This window comes from Cynocephalus volans, chromosome 16 (assembly GCF_027409185.1).
Source record: "Cynocephalus volans isolate mCynVol1 chromosome 16, mCynVol1.pri, whole genome shotgun sequence".
Taxonomy (NCBI): domain Eukaryota; kingdom Metazoa; phylum Chordata; class Mammalia; order Dermoptera; family Cynocephalidae; genus Cynocephalus; species Cynocephalus volans.
The window spans coordinates 57,646,318-57,666,058 of NC_084475.1; the positions used below are offsets into that span (position 1 = coordinate 57,646,318).

The 19,741-nt window shown below is 34.8% G+C and overlaps 1 protein-coding gene across 1 annotated transcript in view; it reads left to right on the forward strand.

Moving 5' to 3' along the window:
• CCDC171 (coiled-coil domain containing 171) overlaps nt 1-19,741 on the forward strand; it is a 338,249-nt gene that overhangs the window by 282,811 nt on the left and 35,697 nt on the right. The window contains exon 25 of the mRNA XM_063080963.1: nt 3,471-3,623. Coding sequence (XP_062937033.1) covers nt 3,471-3,623 — 153 coding nt within the window. The remainder of the gene's footprint in view (nt 1-3,470; nt 3,624-19,741) is intronic.

A 19,741-nucleotide genomic window follows, 5' to 3' on the forward strand; every position in this document is an offset into this window, starting at 1 on the left:
CTACCAACTTGGTACCTTTCTTTTATATTAAAAAGTTGGATTTTTCTCTGGCATTCTTCACTACGTAGTTTGAATCACTTTTTAATACTGGAAGTTAACATTCTTTATACCTCAAAAGATCTGTGGCTTCTTTGAATAACTTTGAGAGCTTGTTTGGAGGTTCTAGCAGGGGAGCGCAGCTACTCGTATACCCTTGACCCAAGAACGGTCCTCTCCTCTAGCGGGGAAGGTCGTCCTCTTCGACCGAGCGCGCAGCTTCGGGAGGGACGCACATGGAGCGGTGAGGGAGGAAGGGGACACCCGCCTAGCCAGCCAGATCAGCCGAATCAACCTGGCGATCAATGGGGTGACAGATGTCGCAGCCAGATCACCCTCACATCCTTCATGGAATAACTTTGATATTTCAGTGACACTCCTCTTTCTGAAGGAGGTTTTTATTTTAGAAGAGTACAGCATATTTTATACATGTTAGTGACATAAAACATGCTTTCTGTATTGATCGTTGTACCTTGCTGCTCTGAAAAAATACCATATATAGTGTTAAGCAAAATTACTTAAATCTCTCAAATGAAACACTGCTTTAAAAGATTTTGAATGTTTAAGATTCTAAATCCTAAGCAAAATTGGATTATTCTTTTTAGTGTTATAAAGAAGTAATATGTATTTTCTGTTAATACTGCACTGAATATTAGAATTTAGTTATAAAAAGTAGATCAAGGAAGGAGCCAAAATAATTATGACTTTTGTTTCATATACCATATAAAATTTCTGACATTACTTCTCAAAAATATTTTTTTAAAAAAATGTTTGGATAACTATTATTTATATTATTTATCCCTTTTAGAATATTTTGTACATCAGAACTCAAGAAACATGTTTCCCCAAATTTAGCAAATAGGATAATTTTAAATGTCGAACTTCTTTATCCTAAAATATTAAATGCCAGTTCTATTGTGACTTGCAATGAAATAATAATCCAGGAGTCTATTACTGATAGAAGAGTATTTCTTTTTTTTTCATTTAATAAGCATTTATGCATGTTTTCAGCTTTTATACATTTTAGGTTCTTAGATAACAAGAACATATATGTATAAGAGCCACTTATACAGATTGTCTCCTTAAGATTTCAGTGCAGAATTTAAAAGTAGAACAATATTAATACTAAAATGAAAAGTGAAATTCAGTAATTTACCATTTTTAGAGGGCTTTCTTATATTAGATGCAATATAGTTGAAGGGTTAAGAGAATGGCTTTGCATTAGAAATACTTGGATTTGAATCCTGACCACCATATAACTAATTGTGATCCTGAACAAGTTATTTAATCTTTCCAGGCTCCTGTGTTTTACTCTGAAAAATTAGGTTATAAATAGTATCTACTCCATATGGTTACTGTAAAGGTAAATGAAATAAAGCATGTAATTTGCTTACATGGTTCCTGGACTGCAGTAAATACCTAATAAAAATTAGCTTTTTAATTATCTGAGCTTTACAACCGTTTTGGAAGTAGGCGAGGAAATGACTATATTTCCCATTTGATAGAGGGAAGAGTTGGAGGCTCAGATGTCGCATTCCCTGACAACATAGACCTAAGTAAGTGGCAAAGTGAGAACCAGAAAAAAACAGGACGTGTGATTCCTGGTCCACTGTCTCAGTGAATAAGATAAATGAATTTATAAAAATGGAGAGAGACTTGACATAGGAAGAAACAGATATGATTTGATAGTTTCTGATTTTTATGTACTTTTTAGGCCCAGGTAAGTATTTTGTGACTTACCTTGAGCTATAAACCTACCTTGAAATGACTCAAAGCAAGGTAGGGTAGGAATGTGAGATGTTCCCAAACATGAAGTCGTATATACTGTGCTTGTTTAGTGCTGGGAAATAGAATTGATGTTTGTATACTCCATCTTTTTATGCCCAAAGCTATGCTTCTGCTTTTTTATTCAACTTGAACAGAGTATGATTAGTAATTTATTAACTAGATTAGGTGTTGAGGTTATATTTTCCCAAATATCTTCATCCTTTTCTATAAGGCATTTTATGCCAGTTTATGACTTCAACCTGTGATTTTTTATCTTTGCCAATTTTTCATTCATTCATTCATTCAGTCTTCAAAACAGTCATTAATTCACTCAGTCATTCAAACAAGTACTGACTTCAAACAAATGTGGGCCACCATCATCCCTGAAGAAACAGAAATGTGTGGGCACAGTATCTGGCATTAAGGAACTCCTCAGGGTAGTAAAGAAGATAAATGTGTAATCATAAATTTCTGCTAAAGTGATAAATGCAATCATAGAAGCAGGTATCAGGGACCCACTGAGAACCAGGGTAGAAGTTAACACTGCTGTTTTTTGGATCACAAGAGGGTTCTTGAAAGAGACGGTGTCTGAACTGGATTTTTGGGGCAAACAGGAATTTATTAGTCAAAGAAGTCTGAATTTTCTTACTGTTACCTACAAGTAACCTATTTGTGTTTCCCAGACATTGTGGACACTGTTTCTTACTCTTTGTTCACTGAATTACTTTTTACATGCATTCAGAATTGCTCAAATATCTAGTTTCTCAAATTTTTCCCATTTAGACCTTTCAGATTGAATATAGTTTGCAATGCTTAGACTGTCTAGCATTGTACTATGTTGTGGGTAGGGACATTTTTTCTTGTAAATAATATAATATTTTCAAAAATGTCTTTAAATGTTTATTGTGATATGTTTGAGGTATTTTGAAACACTTTTTAAAAAAGGCATAATAGTATCCCTGAACTTAAAATTTGTTACAAATTTTCTAAAAGAAAAAGTCTATAATATAATTAAACTGTAATACAGAGGTCCAACAATCCCCCAAATACTGTACTACTTAGGGGAGATCATAAGCTGCCAGCACTTGCTTGTGTTGTTTATTTTATTACATATAGTGTAATGTGAGTGCATTCCTGTGTTATATGAATGAACATAATTATGCTTTTCTTACAATATAGGAATCATATTATTTACTCTTAAAAAAATCACAATTTTTTTTAGTTCGTTTTGTTTGAAAACATTTGTTTTTAGGTGGGTTGAAAATTTTACTAACTCAGCTTGTTTTGAAATATCTTGTTTGTATATCCATCTTTTGTGTCTCTCTTAAGATTAAAATTTAGGTCAAATTACAACTTGAATTTAACTTTACTATAGAAAATAAGTGTGCCATATCTAAAAACTGCATTCTAAATTTTAAGCACAATAGATCAAAGTACATCTTATTTAAATAAATACTCTGGAAAGAAGTCTCAATTATTTTCTTCCAAACTTTCCTAAAATAGTCACTGCTCTTAATAGAAAATGTGATGTTTCGCTTTATTATTTTAAAGAAAGATGAAAAGTTGTTTATTTTAAAATTTTAATGATTTTGCTTTCAAATTATGAAAATTCTCCTTTGGGGACAGCTTTATTTGAATTGTGTGTGACATTATTTCTATTTCTTAAGGCTATGATTAAAAGTTTCATGGATGTCTACCAGCTTGCAAGTGCTAGAATTGCTACATTAGAGAAGGAAATGACATCTCATCGAAGCCACATTGCAACCTTGAAATCAGAACTTCACACAGCTTGTTTACGTGAAAATGAAAGTTTACAATCAGTAAGTCATTGTCTAACAATATTTTTTTCTTCTTTGGATCTTGGGTCATGTTTGCATTTATGTTTTTATTGCTCATAAGATCACTTGTCAATATATATAATTTAGGGTAAATGATCAATCAAGCAACATAAAATTATTAGAGTGGAAAAAAGCTTGAAGGAAAAAAAGCAATTAATTTTTCCATTGTATCATGTATAAAGATATGCATATTGTTATCAATGCTAAAACACTACATCAAGATTCCTTTGTGTTTGGCAGTGCAGCTGACAGTTGAATTTGGCAGTATGCATAGTTAAAGCTTGCAACTGTCTGAAGATTCAGTGTGTCCCATTAAGACAGAGTATTATTAATTATGCGTATAACCAAAATGGTAATTAGAACATGTGATTATTCTCTGTAGAATACTAGACTTATCCATAATACATGCCTAGCTAAAGATGCGTGTTGTGATTCATCTATATGATTAAAATTCAGTTTCAGCAGTCATTTTATGTCTTAAAATTTTAGCCCATGATGGAATTTGGGCTCATTTAAGACTAAAAAATTTTTCTACATTTGAAATATGTGTTTGGGGATTTTTTGAAATGAATATATTTGTGAAATAAAGAAATAAAATAAATATTTAAACTTTTTTCTCAAAAGGCAGATATGTCAACATTGAGATTCAGAGAGTTACCAATAATTGGAATGTCTTTTTTTCCTGTTTTTGGTTTGATTCCAATGGATCAGGGTGACTTGTAAGGAAAAACAATATTATTTTGTGATTACCTGTTGGCCCATTTCCTGTGATACATTCAATAGAAAAGAGTTAGCATTGAAGCAGATAAATGCATGGCAGTGGTTTGGTTCTTCATCTCCTTTGGGTCTTAGCTCAAGTGGCAGCATCTCAGTGAAGGCTTTGTGACCATTATATTCAAAACAGCAACCACTAACCCTCTCCTCCCCTCACAAACTCTTTCTCTCTTTTGCCCCATTTTGCCTTTCTACCTTATACCTTTGTTGCTTTATTTTTTCACTACATCACTTATCGTCAACTGACACAGTGTATTTTATTTGCTTATTGTCTGTTTGCTCCCTACCCTCAGTAGAATATAAGTTCCATAAAGACAAGCACTTTTGAATGTTTTTTTCACTGCTGTGAAGGCACTCCAGTGCCAAGAGCAGTCTGGCTCACAGTAGATGCTTAACAAATATTTATTGAATGAAAAATGCTAGTAATTTATCCAGTAAATGTAAGAAGCCAGTTATTTGGGACCTGAGATGTGAGTTCAATTTTTAAAATGACTTTGTTAATTTCTTAATAAGAGATTAATTAATTTGACCTCCTCTAAGAGAAATTAAAACGAGGAGGAAACTTTTTAAAAAATTTGAGTATTTGAAATTTATTCTAGCTTTTCTCTGAAACACATTCACATTTATTCCTGCTGACTCTCTAATCCCATTGGTTAATATTACATTATGCTCTTTAGGTTGTATCAGCATTGTTGAGTTGTACTATTGTTTATTGCCTGTTGCTGTTATTTGTACAAAAATAATTACTTGTATTTTAAGTAAGGTCAAACTTGATAAAGTAGGATTGTTTCTCCATGGGTTCAAAAATTTTTACGAATTATTATGCTACTGATATTTTAAAGAAAGTGTGCTTAATGCACCTCACTATCATAACAAAACTCTACTTCTCAATATTTTTCCCCTTCTGAACACATCTGCAGGATATGCTCATCATCTCATTTTCAAGAGGTGGTTCACCGTGGCAGTGATTCTTAAGACACAGGAGATTGTATAATATGAAAAATTCTCCCAGGGTCACTTCCTAGGAGAATGTTCCCCAATTCTGTGTCTCTATAGGATGTGTGTTCTCCTGTCTTTTCCCTTTGTTGAGAATGACTATTTTTAAAACAGTGATAAATATATATAATGATTTTTATTTTTCAAGACATTTTTATTTGCATTTTCTGACTAGAACTTCTGAAGAACTCTCTGAGGGAGGTAGAAGATGAGGCCTTAGTCTTTATATTTCACACATGAGAAGCAATATTGTTTGGTGGATAAGAGCATGGACTTTTGAGTTGTATCCATTAGGAATACTATCAAGTGTAAATAACAGAAAACCTGACTAACATGACTTAAAAAAATGAAAGTAGGCCTGTACCTCTCACTTATACCAAAATCAATTGAAAATGGATTAAAGATTTAAATATAAGACCTGAAACTATAAAACTCCTCCTAACAGAGAACATAGGGGAAACACTTCAGGAAGTAGGACTGGGCAAAGACTTTATGAATAAGACCCCAAAAGCACAGACAACAAAAGAAAAAATAAGTGGGATTATATCAAACTAAAAAGCTTCTGTGCAGCAAGAGAAATAATGAACAGAGCGAAAAGACAGCATATGCATCTGACAAGGGAGTAATATCCACAATATACAAGAAACTCAACTTAGTGAAAAACCAAGTAACCTTATTAAAAGTGGGCAAAGGAGCTGATAGGCATTTCTCAAAGGAAGGTGTAAAAATGGACAACAGACATATGAAAAAATGCTCAATGTAATTAAGCATCAGAGAAATGCAAATCAAAACCACAATGAGATATCATCTCATCCCAGTTAGACTGGCCATTACCAAAAAGACAGAGTATAACAAATGCTGGTGAGGATGCAGGCAAAGGGGAACCCAGCTGGTGTGCTGTAAAGTAGTGCAACCATTATGGAAAACAGTATGGAATTTCCTCAAACAACTGCAAACAGGACTGCCATACAATCTAATCCAGCAATCCCATTGCTGGGTAGATATCCAAGGGAGTGAAAATCATCACATTGAAGGGATACTTGCACTCCCATGTTTATCACAGCTCTATTTACAATAGCTAAGAGTTGGAACCAACCTAAATGTCCATCAATGGATGATTGGATAAGGAACATGTGGTCTGTATACATATTCGAATTCTACTTAGCCATAAAAAAGAATGAAATTCTGCCATTTGCAGCAACATGGATGAATTGAGAGAAGATTATGTTAAGTGAAATAAGCCAGGTACAGAAAGAGAAATATCACGTCCTCACTCATAAGTGGGAGCTGAAAAAAAAAAAAACAATAAAAAGAAAGATGCAACAATTACGATAATTCCTTGAACTTTCGAAAGGAGGTTACAGAACTGAGGCCACCAGAGGTGGGAAAGGGGGAGGGTGAAGGAAGTTAGGGAGAAATTGGTAAAGGGTCACAAAAAAATGTTTACATTGTGTAATGATTAAAAAAGAAAAAGAGGTACTTTGATTTTGCTTCATTTATCCATTCTGACAATCTCTGGCTTTTTATTGAGTGATTAGATAATTTGCATTTAATACAATTACTGACAAGGTTGGACTTTTATCTACCATTTTATTTTTAAAATGCATTTTTTTGTGTGTGTTAATATAACTTTTTAAATTATTGAAACATACTTGATTGTACAAATCTTTGGGTTACAAGAGTTGAATATCAATAGCTGTGTGCAATATGGGATGCTCAAATTGGGATAATTAGTATACTCAGCATTGTGCAATGTAATTGTTTCTCATGGCCATTTATTTTATGTTTTTTCATTCTGTTTTTGTGTTCCTCTGTGTTCCCTTTCCCTCCTCCTTTTTGATTATTTGAATTTATTTTAGTGTTCCATTTTTGTTTGTCAATTGGCTTTTGGTGTATACTTTTGGAAGTACCTTTTTTTTGCATTATTGTTTTAGTGGTTGCTCTAGGGATTTATATATATATATATACATAATATATTATATATACATATATATGTATACCTAACATTTGGTAATCTGCTTAGAATTAGTATTTTATCACTTGGAGAAAAGTGTAAAGGCCTTACAGGAATGTAGATTCATTTGCTCTCCCCCACTATTTTTTTTTGACAGTTTTTTTATTGAAACATAATTGATTATACATGTTTGTGGGGTATAGATTTGAATCAATACCTGTGTACAATATGAGGTGATCAAATCAGGATAATTAGTATACTCATGTTTACAAAATATAATCTTTGTGACCCTTAACCAAATTCTTGCTACCCCTTCCCCCTTTCCCACCTCTAATAGCCACAGTTCTGTTCTCTTTTTTTTGAAAGTTCAATATATTATTGTGATTGTTGTTTGTTTGTTTCTTTCTTTCACTCCCATTTATGAGTGACGACATGTGGTATTTCTCTTTCTGTACTTGGCTTATTTCACTTAACATAATTTTCTCTAAGTTCATCCATGTTGCTGCAAATGGCAGAATTTTATTATTTTTTATGGCCAAGTAGTATTCCATTGTATATATATACCACATTTTCGTTATCCAGTCATCTGTCAATGGACATTTAGGTTGGTTCCAACTCTTGTCTACTGTAAATAGAGCTATGATAAACATGGGAGTGCTGGTATCCCTTTGACATGATGATTTCCATTCCTCTGGATATATATTCAGCAGTGGGACTGCTGGATCATATGGTAGTTCTATCTGTAGTTGTTTGAGGAACATCCATACAGTTTTCCATAATGGCTGCACTACTTTACAATCCCACCAGAGTGTAGGAGCGTTTCCCTTTCTCCCCATCCTCACCTAGAACTTTTTATTCTCTTTTTGGTAATAGCCAGTCTGTCTGCCCACTATTTTATAGTTTTAGTTGTTATATAGATTATATATACTTACATTGAAAACACTATCAGATGATATTTTTTTTTTGCTTTCAACCATTATTCATATTTTATAACTTTAATAATTACCTAGATTTTACTATGTCTGTGCTCTTCCTTTATTCTTGAAATTCTAAGTTTCCTTCTACTGTCATTTCCTTTCAGTCTGAAGAACATTCTTTAGCCTTTCTTCTACAGCAGGTCTGCTAGTAAAAGTTTTCTTTCATCTTAGAATGCTTTTATTTCACTTCGTCTCTGAAGAATATTTTTACTGAATGTAAAATTCTGGATTAACAAGGATTTCCCCCCCCCACCCCCCCCAGTTCTTAGAGATGTTGTTTAACTGCCTTCTGGCTTCCATAGCTTCTAATGAGCAATCTGCAGTCATTCAAATTGTTACTCCCCTATATCTAATGTATTGTTTTTTCTCAAGCTTCATTTGACATTTTCTATATCTTTTTATTTTTGTTTATTTATTTATATATGTTGCTAAAAAGGAAATTTAATGTAAATGTATGTACATTAATAAAAAAGAATGATCTGAAATCAACAATCATTTTTGCACCTTAAAAAACCAGAAACTGAAGAGCAGACTAAGCCCAGACCTAGCAAAGGAAGTAAATAATAAAAATTAGAGCATAGATAAAAGAGATAATAGAAAAAAAAAAAAAAGAAAATCAGGGAAACCAAAAGTTGGTACTTTGATGAGATCTGCAAAATTGACAAACCTTTACCTAGATGGATTAAGAAAAAGAGAGAAGACTCAAATAATAAAGTCAGAAATGAAAGAGGGGTCATTACAACCAAATTTAGAGAAATGAAAAGGATTATAAGAGAATACTATGAATAATTGTTCATCAACAAATTAGATCATCTTGATAAAATGAGTAAATTCCTAGAACTTACCACCTACCAAGACTGAATTATGGAAAAACAGAGTTTGAACAGAACTATAGTTAGTAAGTTGAATGATTATCATTTTTCAGATTCCTGATGCAGGACTCCCTTGAGAATTTCTTGCAGGGCTAGTCACGTGGTGGTGAACTCCTGCAGTTTTTGTTTGTCTGGAAAATACACTATTTCTCCCTCATTTCTGAAGGATAGCCTTGTTGGGCATAGTATTCTTGGCTGGTATTTTTTTTCTTATAGTGTTTTGAATATATCATTCCATTTTCTTCCAGCCTGTACAGTTTCTGTTGAGAACTCTGCTGTTAGTCTGGTAGTGACTCCCTTATAGGTGACTTAACACTTTTCTCTTGCTTCCTTTAAGATTCTCTCTTTGTCTTTGAGCTTCTCCAGTTTGACTGTACTGTGTCTTGGAGAGGATCTTTTTGGGTTGAATCTGTTTGGGGATCTTTGAGACTCCTGGATCTGAATGTCTGTGTCTCTCCATATACCTGGGAAGTTTTCCATTATTATTTAAATGAATAGGTTTTCCATGCCTTTTCCTTTCTCCTCCCCTTCTAGAACACCCATGATTTGAATGTTTGTGTTCTTAAGGTTGTCTACTAGCTCTCTTAAGTTTTCTTCATTTTTAAAAATTTTCTTTCTTTTTATCTGCCTGGGTTATTTCTAGAAGACTATCTTCAAGGTCAGAAATTCTTCCTTCTGGTTCTAGCCTGCTGCTTAAGGTCTCAGTTGTGTTTTTTATTTTGTTTAGAGAATCTTTCAGTTCCATGAGTTCTGCTACATTCTTTTTTGAAGTATTAACCACTTTGTAAATTTCCTCCTTTATATCCTGGATTTTTTTTCCTCCTTTTATTATGTTGTCTAACTGAGTCTTCTTGTACCTCAGTGAATTTCTTTAAGATTGTTGCTTGGAATTCCTTTGCAGTCATATCAGGAGTTTCCTGCTCTATAGGATCTGGTATTGGAGAACTACCATATTCTTTTGATTGTTTCATGTTTTCTTGTATTTTCATATTTCTAGTATCTCTATGTTGATGTCTGGCCATCTGGCAGAGAAGTTGCTTCTGTTACTTTGGAGTGGGCTTTGAGGAGAGAGACATCCTCTTTTTCTGGTCTCTGCTGGTGATTCTCCGTGTGTCAATGAAGTTGAGTGTCTGGTGGGCTGCCTGCACATCAGCTGTGGCTACTGCTGTGGTGTCGAGCCTCTTATACAGCATCTGTGGCTGTGGTGGGCCACCTGCATGAAAGTGCTGTTTTCACTGTGCTGCTTGCCTGCTTCTGGGCAGGGGATGCTGTCTTTGGTTCCTGCCTAGCACCCCAGTGTGCTCTGTTTCTTGCTTGCTTCTAGGTGGAGGGGGCTGCCCTGAACTCCTAGGACCCCAGGCGTTCTCTGTTTTTTGCCTGCTTCTGGGTGGATGGGTTTCCCTCAGCTCCTGCCTAGGACCCTTTTTGTGCTCTCTTTCTTGCCTGCTTCCAGGTAGAGGGGGCTGCCCTTGGCTCCTCTATTTTTGATTTTTAGTGGTTTGATTGTGATGTTTGTTGCATAGTTTTCTTTGAGTTTATTCTGTTCATAGAGTTTCTTGGATCTGTGCATTTTTGTCTTTTCCCATATGTGGGAGGTCTTTAGCCATTAGTTTTCAAATATTTTTTCTCCACCAATTTATTTCACCGTTTTTATTGGGGACCACAATGACCCAAGTGTTAGACATTTTGATATTCTTCTAAAGGTTCCTGAGGCTGTAATCAATTTTTTTTTCTTTTTTTTTCTCATTATTTTATCTCCCAGTTATTTAGATTGCACAATTTCTATTGTTGTGGTTAAAGTTCACTGTTTTCTTTTCTTCATCAAATCTGTTCTGCAATGGAGCCCATCTAGTAATTTTTTTGTTTCAGATATGTATTTTTCAGTTCTGAAATTTCCATTTGTTTCTTTTTAATAATTTATATTTGCCTGCTGAAAGCTTCTATCTTTCCATTCATTTCAAAAGTGTTTACCTTTATGTCATGGAACTTAGCTGTAATAGCTTCTTTAAAGTCTTTGTCTCCTAATTCCACTGTCTGCTTTGTCTTGTATTGGCATCTGTTTACTGACTTTTTCTTTCAGAGTTATCATTTTTTCTATTTTTTGGTATGTTGAGTAATTTTAGATTGTATCATGAACATTTTAAATATTATGTTGTTTAGATTGTAGTTCCTATTAAAATCCTCTGAAGGGCCAGCCTGTGGCTCACTTGGGAGAGTGTGGTGCTTATGACACCAAGGCCATGGGTTCAGATCCCTGTATAGGGATGGCCAGTTAACTCACTTGGGAGAGCTTGGTGCTGTCAACACCAAGTTGAGGGTTAAGATCCCCTTCCTGGTCATCTTAAAAAAAAAAAAAAAAAAAAAAATCCTCTGAAGAATGTTGATTTTTTAAAATTTTAGCAAACAATCAACCCAGTTAAATTTAAACTGCAATTTCAGAGTGGTGCCTCCTATGACCACTATTTCCAACATTGGCAGCTCAGTTTCCGAAGTCTTTGTTGTACTGCTCTAAGTATGTCTCATGCATGCACCTTTTAGGAGTCAGTTTGGCACTTGGGTGTTGATTTACATTGTAGTTCAGTTTTCAGAACCTATGCTCTGCTATTGTATGTTTGTCTGAAACATGCACTGCTCAGGAGTGAGTGTGAACTTTGTACCACTTTATTCATAGAAGTAAGGGATCCCCTTCTCCAGCTCTTTTCTCTGCTATCCCCCGATGATCTCCATCTTTTAGGGTCCCCTTTTTTGGATCTCTTTCCACAAAGATGAGATTCTTTCAGAATTTTTATTTTCCCACACTGCCCTACAGATCCTGAGACTGGGGCTTCCCTCAGGATAAAGCGGGGAGAGAAAAAATGGGAAAAATGGAGATTTACCTCCTCTCCCAACAGTTTCTGGCTTGCAAGCTTCCCTTTTACTAGTCTTCTGGTGAGAAAGTTGAAATTTTTCTTGGAGTTTTAGCTGCCCATGACTTCGTTGTTCAAGGATGTAGGAAAAAAGAGGGGAAAAACAGGAAACTTATGCTGTATAGATCACTCTCTAGGTTTTTACTCCTTTCCCAGCTCTGTTCACTTTTCTTTATTTTTCGAAGTCCTCAGGAAATTCCTTTTGTATTTTGCCAAGAGATTTTGGTTGTACTCAGTGGGAGAGAGGCTTTTGGGGGCTTACTCTATCTTGGATGGTAGCAAAGTGTTTTTTGGGAGTGACATTGACTTCAATATCAGATGGATCATAATTAGCAACCTAGATTTTAATTCCTTTGTACTCTTGGGTAAGGTTTTAAACTTCTCTGAGCTAATATTTGGATATTAATATCTACTTAACATAAATATTTTTGGCATCAGGGAAACATAGACAATAATTTTTACCACTACATCTGAAAAGTACTAAGTGTGTCTTAGTTTTCTTTCTGTTGGAACTCACATTCCTCTATGTCTCTTATTGCACAGACCATTTTCCACCTGTACTTAACATTGTAGAAATACCTATTAAGTGGGCATTATCTGAGGCATGGGGATTACGGTAAGGCTCTTCTAGCCAGGGAAACAGAGACATAAGCAAATCACAAAAAGTAGGCAAATATAAATCTGTGGTAGCACACGTGAGGGAGGAATTTATTCTGCCTAACACTGTCAGAAGATGATACTGAGAAGATGCAGTGTTTGATGGAGTCTCTAAAAAATGTGCAACTTGACACCTTGGTAAGGAGGAAGAGCAATCAAAGTATATGTTTATTTTGCCTTGAGGAATGGGCCTTATGGATAGCACATATGTTTAATGAATTAAATTAATAATGACTTTTCTATAAGAGGAAATGTATTCTTATTTTAGTTCAATTTCCGATTTCAATTAAACCCACCCACCTAACCCAAATAGCTTCTGCCCACTGGAACCCAAGACTGCTTGCAATAGTCACACAAACCCTACCTTTATATATTTCAATCCATTCTTGCACTGTCAGATTCCTCCTTTTTACTCTATAATCTGATTTGATTTTTCCTCTATTTTTGTTCTTAATGTTCTTGTTTGGTCTCTCCAGTATTTATTTTGGCCACTCTCAAAACTCTGTTAACTATCTCTTTCTTCCAACACCCCTCACCTGCCATCACCCCTTCTCATAGGCCCCTCATGCAAGGCTTTAGGATCAGACAGTCCTGGGCGTGCGTTCTGGCACTGCTGTTTATTAGCCATACAAACGCTCTAAGCATCAAATTCTATGTTTGTAATATGTAGATGAAAATACCTACATTGTAGGGTTGTTGTGAAGATAAAACCAAGACACAGTATTTGGCATATTAGTAGGTGCTCAATAAATATTAGTTCTCTTATCTACACATAAAAAGATTTTCTCATAGTTACATGTATTTCTTACAGCTAAACTATACACATAGCTTTAAGAAATATATATTAACTATGAGGAAATCTTTTTACGTGTAGGCAAAAGAAGTAAAACAATCCCTTATATCAGTGCTTTTACCACATAATAAGTACAGTATTAATGTTATTTGTTGTTATCACTTATTTAATGATTCAAGGACAGCCAGTATATACTCATTACTATTTCATTAGTATCTTCTCCAGCCATTTTACTGGATAAGAATAAAAATAAATATTCATTATGAATCAAAAACAATGTATCACGATGTTGTAATGCATATAAAGAGATTGATCATATTAGATATTCATAGTAGATATGAATAATTATCTTTAAAAACTTTATTTCCCTTTAGGTAACATTTTCATTTTTTGTTCAGCTCCATGCAATAATAATGCTGGAGATCATCTAAGATTTCTCATCAATTGTACACTTGCCAGTACTTTAACTTTTCCAGTGTGTTGGTGTTTTACCCATTAAGTTAGGGCTGCTCTAGAGCTTTTATCTTGAGTTATAATAACAGAAAGGGCAGTGAGCAAAGAGCTTTTGAGTCACATACAGCCCAGTAGAGAACAGGACAGCAGTCAGAACTAATTACTTGTGGGTGTTTGGAGGCCAGCCTCCCCACAGCTGTGGAGAAACCTGATATTTCAATCTATAAGACATAAAATGCCAAACTCAAATACTTTACTGTGAGTTATGATGCTGCTAACTACAGTATAGATTTGCCTTATTTCCGCTATATAATTAAGCAGTATGTTTTTAATTCTATAGGACTTTACTTACAAGAAAATAGTAAATTACAAATCAGGGGAGCATTCCGTTAGTATCTTTACAGGAGAAATATCTCTGCACTTTGTTCAGATTTATGTCACATTTGATAGTTGTCAAGTGGTATTATATCATTAATAAAGGTGAAAGGTTGAGATATTTTGATACAGTTAAGAGAAAAATTAAAAAGTAAGAATCTCCTTTCTCATAAGTTCTCAAATAATATGTCATATTTGTTTTCATTACATTTTCTTGAGAGAGGAAGGATCATTTGTTAGTACATGATGTGTTGTGTGGATAGAGAAACTGACACAGAATTCAAGTAGGTAAGTTGTTTTCACAACTTTAAATACTTTATCTCAGTTGATTAATGATATTTATTATTGAGGTTATTCGCCCTTTAAGAAAAAACATTCTTTTTGAAAACTATTTGTTACCCATGACTTAATTTGTTGAGAGAAGCTATTTAATGCAGTTCAGTGGTATAAAGTACAGATTCTGGAGTCCAGCTCCCTGATTTTTAATTAGAACCCAATCAGATTATAACCCAAGGCCTCCATTCCTTGCCTGGTGCTCTCCTAAGAGACTGAAATGTGGAATAAGGCAAATCTCTACCATCATAGGACTTCAAGTATAGTGGAGAATACTAACCATTATACAGATAATTAAAAGAGTGCTGCTGTAAACTGGATGTCCCTCCCTTCTGCCCCAACCCCACTGAAGCTTAAATCCCCACTGTAATTATTGAGGGTGGGAAATTCTATTATGGTAGTTGAAAAGTGGGGCCTTGAAGAGGTGATTAGATTGTAAGATCATGTGTAGTGAATGGATTAAAAAGTGGCCACGGGCGTGGTTCTGAGGGCTTTAAAAGGAGAGTGAAAGAGAAACTTGATCTCTCTTTGCTCCACCATTTTGCAATATGATACCCTGCTGTTACTGTCACCACCACCAAGAACATCACCAGATGTATTGTCTGCACTGTGGACTTCCCAACCTCCATAACTGTAAGCAAATAAATTTTATTTTCTTTATAAATTACCCAGTTTTGTGTATTTTCTGTATTCTGTTATAAGCAACAGAAATGGACTAATACAAGTGCTGTTAAAGTGAAGCACAGTATCATGAGAGCACATGACGAGGGGACCTAATTTAGGATTGGGGTGAGGAATTGAAAAAATGAAGATTAAGTAGGAGTTGACAAGGGAAAGCATGGCACGCTGAAGGAATGGAAAGATGCCTAGTATGACTGGAGAAGAGTGAATTAGATGGAAAGTTGTAAGATGAGACTGGAGGAGCAAGGGCCAGATCATTGTGGCCTGTGAAGATGTGATGAACTTCACTTTCTGAGACGCTCTCTGACTGAGATGTCTCTGACAACTGCATTAAAAACATTGATTCACCTTTACTTTATATATATTCCCTATTCCAAATTTCATTTTTTTCTATTTATTCTCAAAATTCATCCACATTTTATGTCATAACACTCACTTTAGTCTTTTGCTAAATGTTGTTTACTTAAATGCTCATTAAATTCTCCCATGAGCGCCACCTCTGGCCTTTGGATACTAATAGAGCTGAAAATAAAATATCAAAATGTGGAACAGCCCAGTTAACATGCAAACATTTTCCTTGATCCTTAGCATATATTTTCATATTTTTAAAGGTTTCTGGCATTCTAAAAACTCAAGGTTATTATGTACAGTAATCAGGAAACTAGAGGTAATAATGACTGTTCCATTGGCCTTATACCTCCTCTAGCTTTTTGTTTTGTAGTTCGCAGTTTAAGAGGACCGACTTTCATGATGGATGATATCTAGATAGCGCTTTTGTGTCATGACATTATAAATTTTATATTGATATAAAGTACATATATATTTATATAATATATAAAATGTAAACATTACATATTAGATATATATTTTGTATATAAGTATAAATATAAATATATATTTGCATATAATATATTGTATATAGTTCTATTCTTCATTGACGAAGTGTTACAAGGGTAGAGCACGAAGTACAATAATAAAAATTCAAACTCTGATCAGTGTAATCAATTAGTAATTAAGTTGTAGAAAATATAGATGGTAATTTTAGCAACCGAATGCTTTAATTATTCCTGCCAGTTCAAAGAGTGGCAACAACTAAATATGCTTCTGAGTATCTTTCCTACTATTTTATCTTTCTTACTAAATTGAGTTATTTGAGGGCTTCAATTGCCTGCTAGCCTTCTATACTTCAGTTTTCTGCACACACCTCAAAATCACTGAAGTCCCAAACTGAAAATGTTATCTAACTCTTCCATGCTGTTTTTTCAAATTATCCTTTGCCTACATTTCTACATTTCTAGTCTCTGACATAAATGTCCATCTTGCAGCCCAAGGTTGAACACTTACCATTCATTTTGTTCCACTTTCCTTCTACCACCAATATTTAATCAGTTGTTAAATTTTGCAGTTTCTACCACCACATATCTCTTAAATCTGTTCTCTCCTTTTTACCCTTGTCATCACATGACTGTTTCCCCAGGCTGTTGCAATAGTGTTTGTGATGGTTAATTTTAAGTGCCAACTTGACTGGATTAAGGAATACTTAGAAACCTGGTAAAGCTTGATTTTGGGATGTGTCTGTGAGCGTGTTTCCAGAGGAGACTAGCATGTGAGCCTGAGTGGACTGGGTGGGCAACACCTAATCTGCCAGAGGCCCAGAAAGAACAAAAACAGAGGAAAAGGGCAGTTTCTCCCTTTATCCGCTGGAGCTGAAATACCCTCATCTCTCCTGTCGGTGGACATCAGAACTCCAGGATCTTCAGCTTTTGAGTTCCAGGACTGCACCAGTGGCAGGCACCCACAGACTCTTAGACTTTTGGTTTCAGACTGAGAGTTACACCATTGACTTCCCTGTTTCTGAGGTTTTCGGACTTGGACTGAGGCATTCTACCAGCATCCCATGGTCTCCAGCTTGTAGACAGCCTACTAAGGGACTTTTCAGCTTTTATAATCATGTGAGCCAATTTCCCTAATAAATTTCTTCTCATATATCTATATACATATCCTACTGGCTCTGTCTCTCTGGAGAATCCTGACTAATATAGTCTTCTAATAAGTTTTCCCTTTTCTAGTCTTTCTCCTTCCATCCTGTCTGCCACACTAGTGCCAGAGTTATTGTCTTAGTCTGTTTGATGTTGCTATAACAGAATATCACAAACTGTGTAATTTATAAAGAAAAAAATTATTTCAGTCTGGAGTCTGGAGTCTGGAGTCTGGGAAGTCCAAACTCAGTGTGCCAGCATCTAGTGAGGGAGGGCCTTTTTGCTGCGTCATTCTGTGGCAGAAGGTGGAAGGGCAAGAGAGCTCAAGAGGGCAAGTGGAAGGGAGCCGAACTCATCCTTTTATCAGGAACCCAATCCCACAATTACAGCATTATCTGTTTATGAGGGCTTTGCCTAATCATCTCTTAAAGTTCCTGATAGCCTCTTAAAGGTTCTACCTCTCAACACTGGTTTTCTTGGCTGTAAAATGAAAGGCTTTGGCTAGATGAAATATAAATTCCCTCTCAGCTTTAAATTTTTTCAATTGAAGTTACAAATACTGATTTTGAATATTAGATTCTAAGTATGTTTTATCTTGTTCCTACTTCAATTTACAACAATAAAATGAGTGTTTCTAAATTTATAATTATATAATTATATGTTGAGTTTAGTTATATTCAACACCAATAACACATTTACAAATGTACACCCGTTATATAAATTTCACAGTAGACTTATAACTAGGTAGTCACAAAGTCCCCAAAGTAATCCAAAAATGTATTAGCATATTTGTAAGGAGTATTTTTTTATGCAAAAATTTTTTGATATTTAATATGTTAAGAATGTGAACTTTTAACTCATCAAACTATTATAACATATTTGAAAATTGTAGTAATTTGATTAAAATGTTGCCTATAAGGCAAAAGTTTTAGTTAATAGAATCCATATGTAATTAAAATGCAGAACGAAATGTAATCAGACTCCAGTGACTAGTGCCTTCATATTGATAGTTTTACAATAGCCTTTGGGGTTGAAAGTTTAAATGTTACAAAATGTAACAACACTGCAGAAAACAATCTGGTAATTTAGCTGTTTTAAAGTCATCAGCACAGTTACTTGATTAAAATGTGACTATTGAATCCTAGATTCTCATCATTTTAGGAATATCTCCTGTTGGCAGGTGGTAGAAGCACGTGACAGGTATGCCAGTGAAGGACCATGCTCTGCAGAACTGTTATATAAACAGATCAAGGTGAAGGTCCCTATCATGAGCCACACCATGGCCTTCTTTTTTTCTTTTTTAATAATAGAATTGCTTACTTTCGGTGAATTCATTTGAATCATACGAAAAGTTATAGACAAAACATGTACCAAGCCACAAAAAAAGTTTAAAAATTTTCCTGAACTTAAAAAAAATTATTTTCTCTGGACAGTTTTAAGAGTTGACATCCTGTGTTAGAGTTCTCTAATCATCACCAGCACAATTTACAATCAGAACACACAGAGAGCCAGTTCAGACCAGCTCATCTGTTGATCTTGGCAGAGACCCTTCATCTCACTGTGTGCAGCTGCCACTTGAGAGTTGAGGGGAGACTCAGCAGAGAGCCAGAAGACGGTCAGATGCAAGACTGGTCAAGGCATGAACCCACAGGCCTGCTTCATTTCAACAGTTGTATGTTGCTTTAAAAAAATAGTCTTTTTTATTTTAATGCCCAACCCCCCTTCTTTTTAACCTGAAATTAAACGAGGATGTCTCATGAGCCACTGCACTCCAGGCATAAGAAATTGTAATGTCTGGCTTCCAGAAACTGTCCCGTCAAAATGTGCTTCTGATTAGGTGGCTTAATTACAGCTGTGAAAACAATGTTGATTTAGGCCTCAGGATTCCAGGGCATGTCAGCCGTTATTAGCTAACCTTGGACGGAATCCACCATTTTAATACTCTGTACCACTAAAGTCACCCTGTTTGACAACTTTTTATTTAGGCAGAAAAGTTGCCAGAAGCAACACATTTTATGCAAAATATTGTTCAATGCATAATTTCAACTGCGGCACTATTAGTGGTCATTAAGGAGATAGTTAACTTTGGATTTTATCAAGAACAAGGAAGTTCTGTTTGTCAAAACAGTCAGTTTTGCATAGTATTTTTAAAGGGTTGACTGACAGAGAATTAATTTTAATTCCTTTAATTCAGTTTTATTTCAAATCCAGCATGTTGGTTTAACCACCCAATTTTATTACACCTAAATTTTCCTGACAGTTTCATTTGCTGTTAGGAAATAAAATTTCAATTTTTTTCAACATAGGAAATAATGGCTAGTTTTAAAAATGTTATGTTTGAAACTTCCCT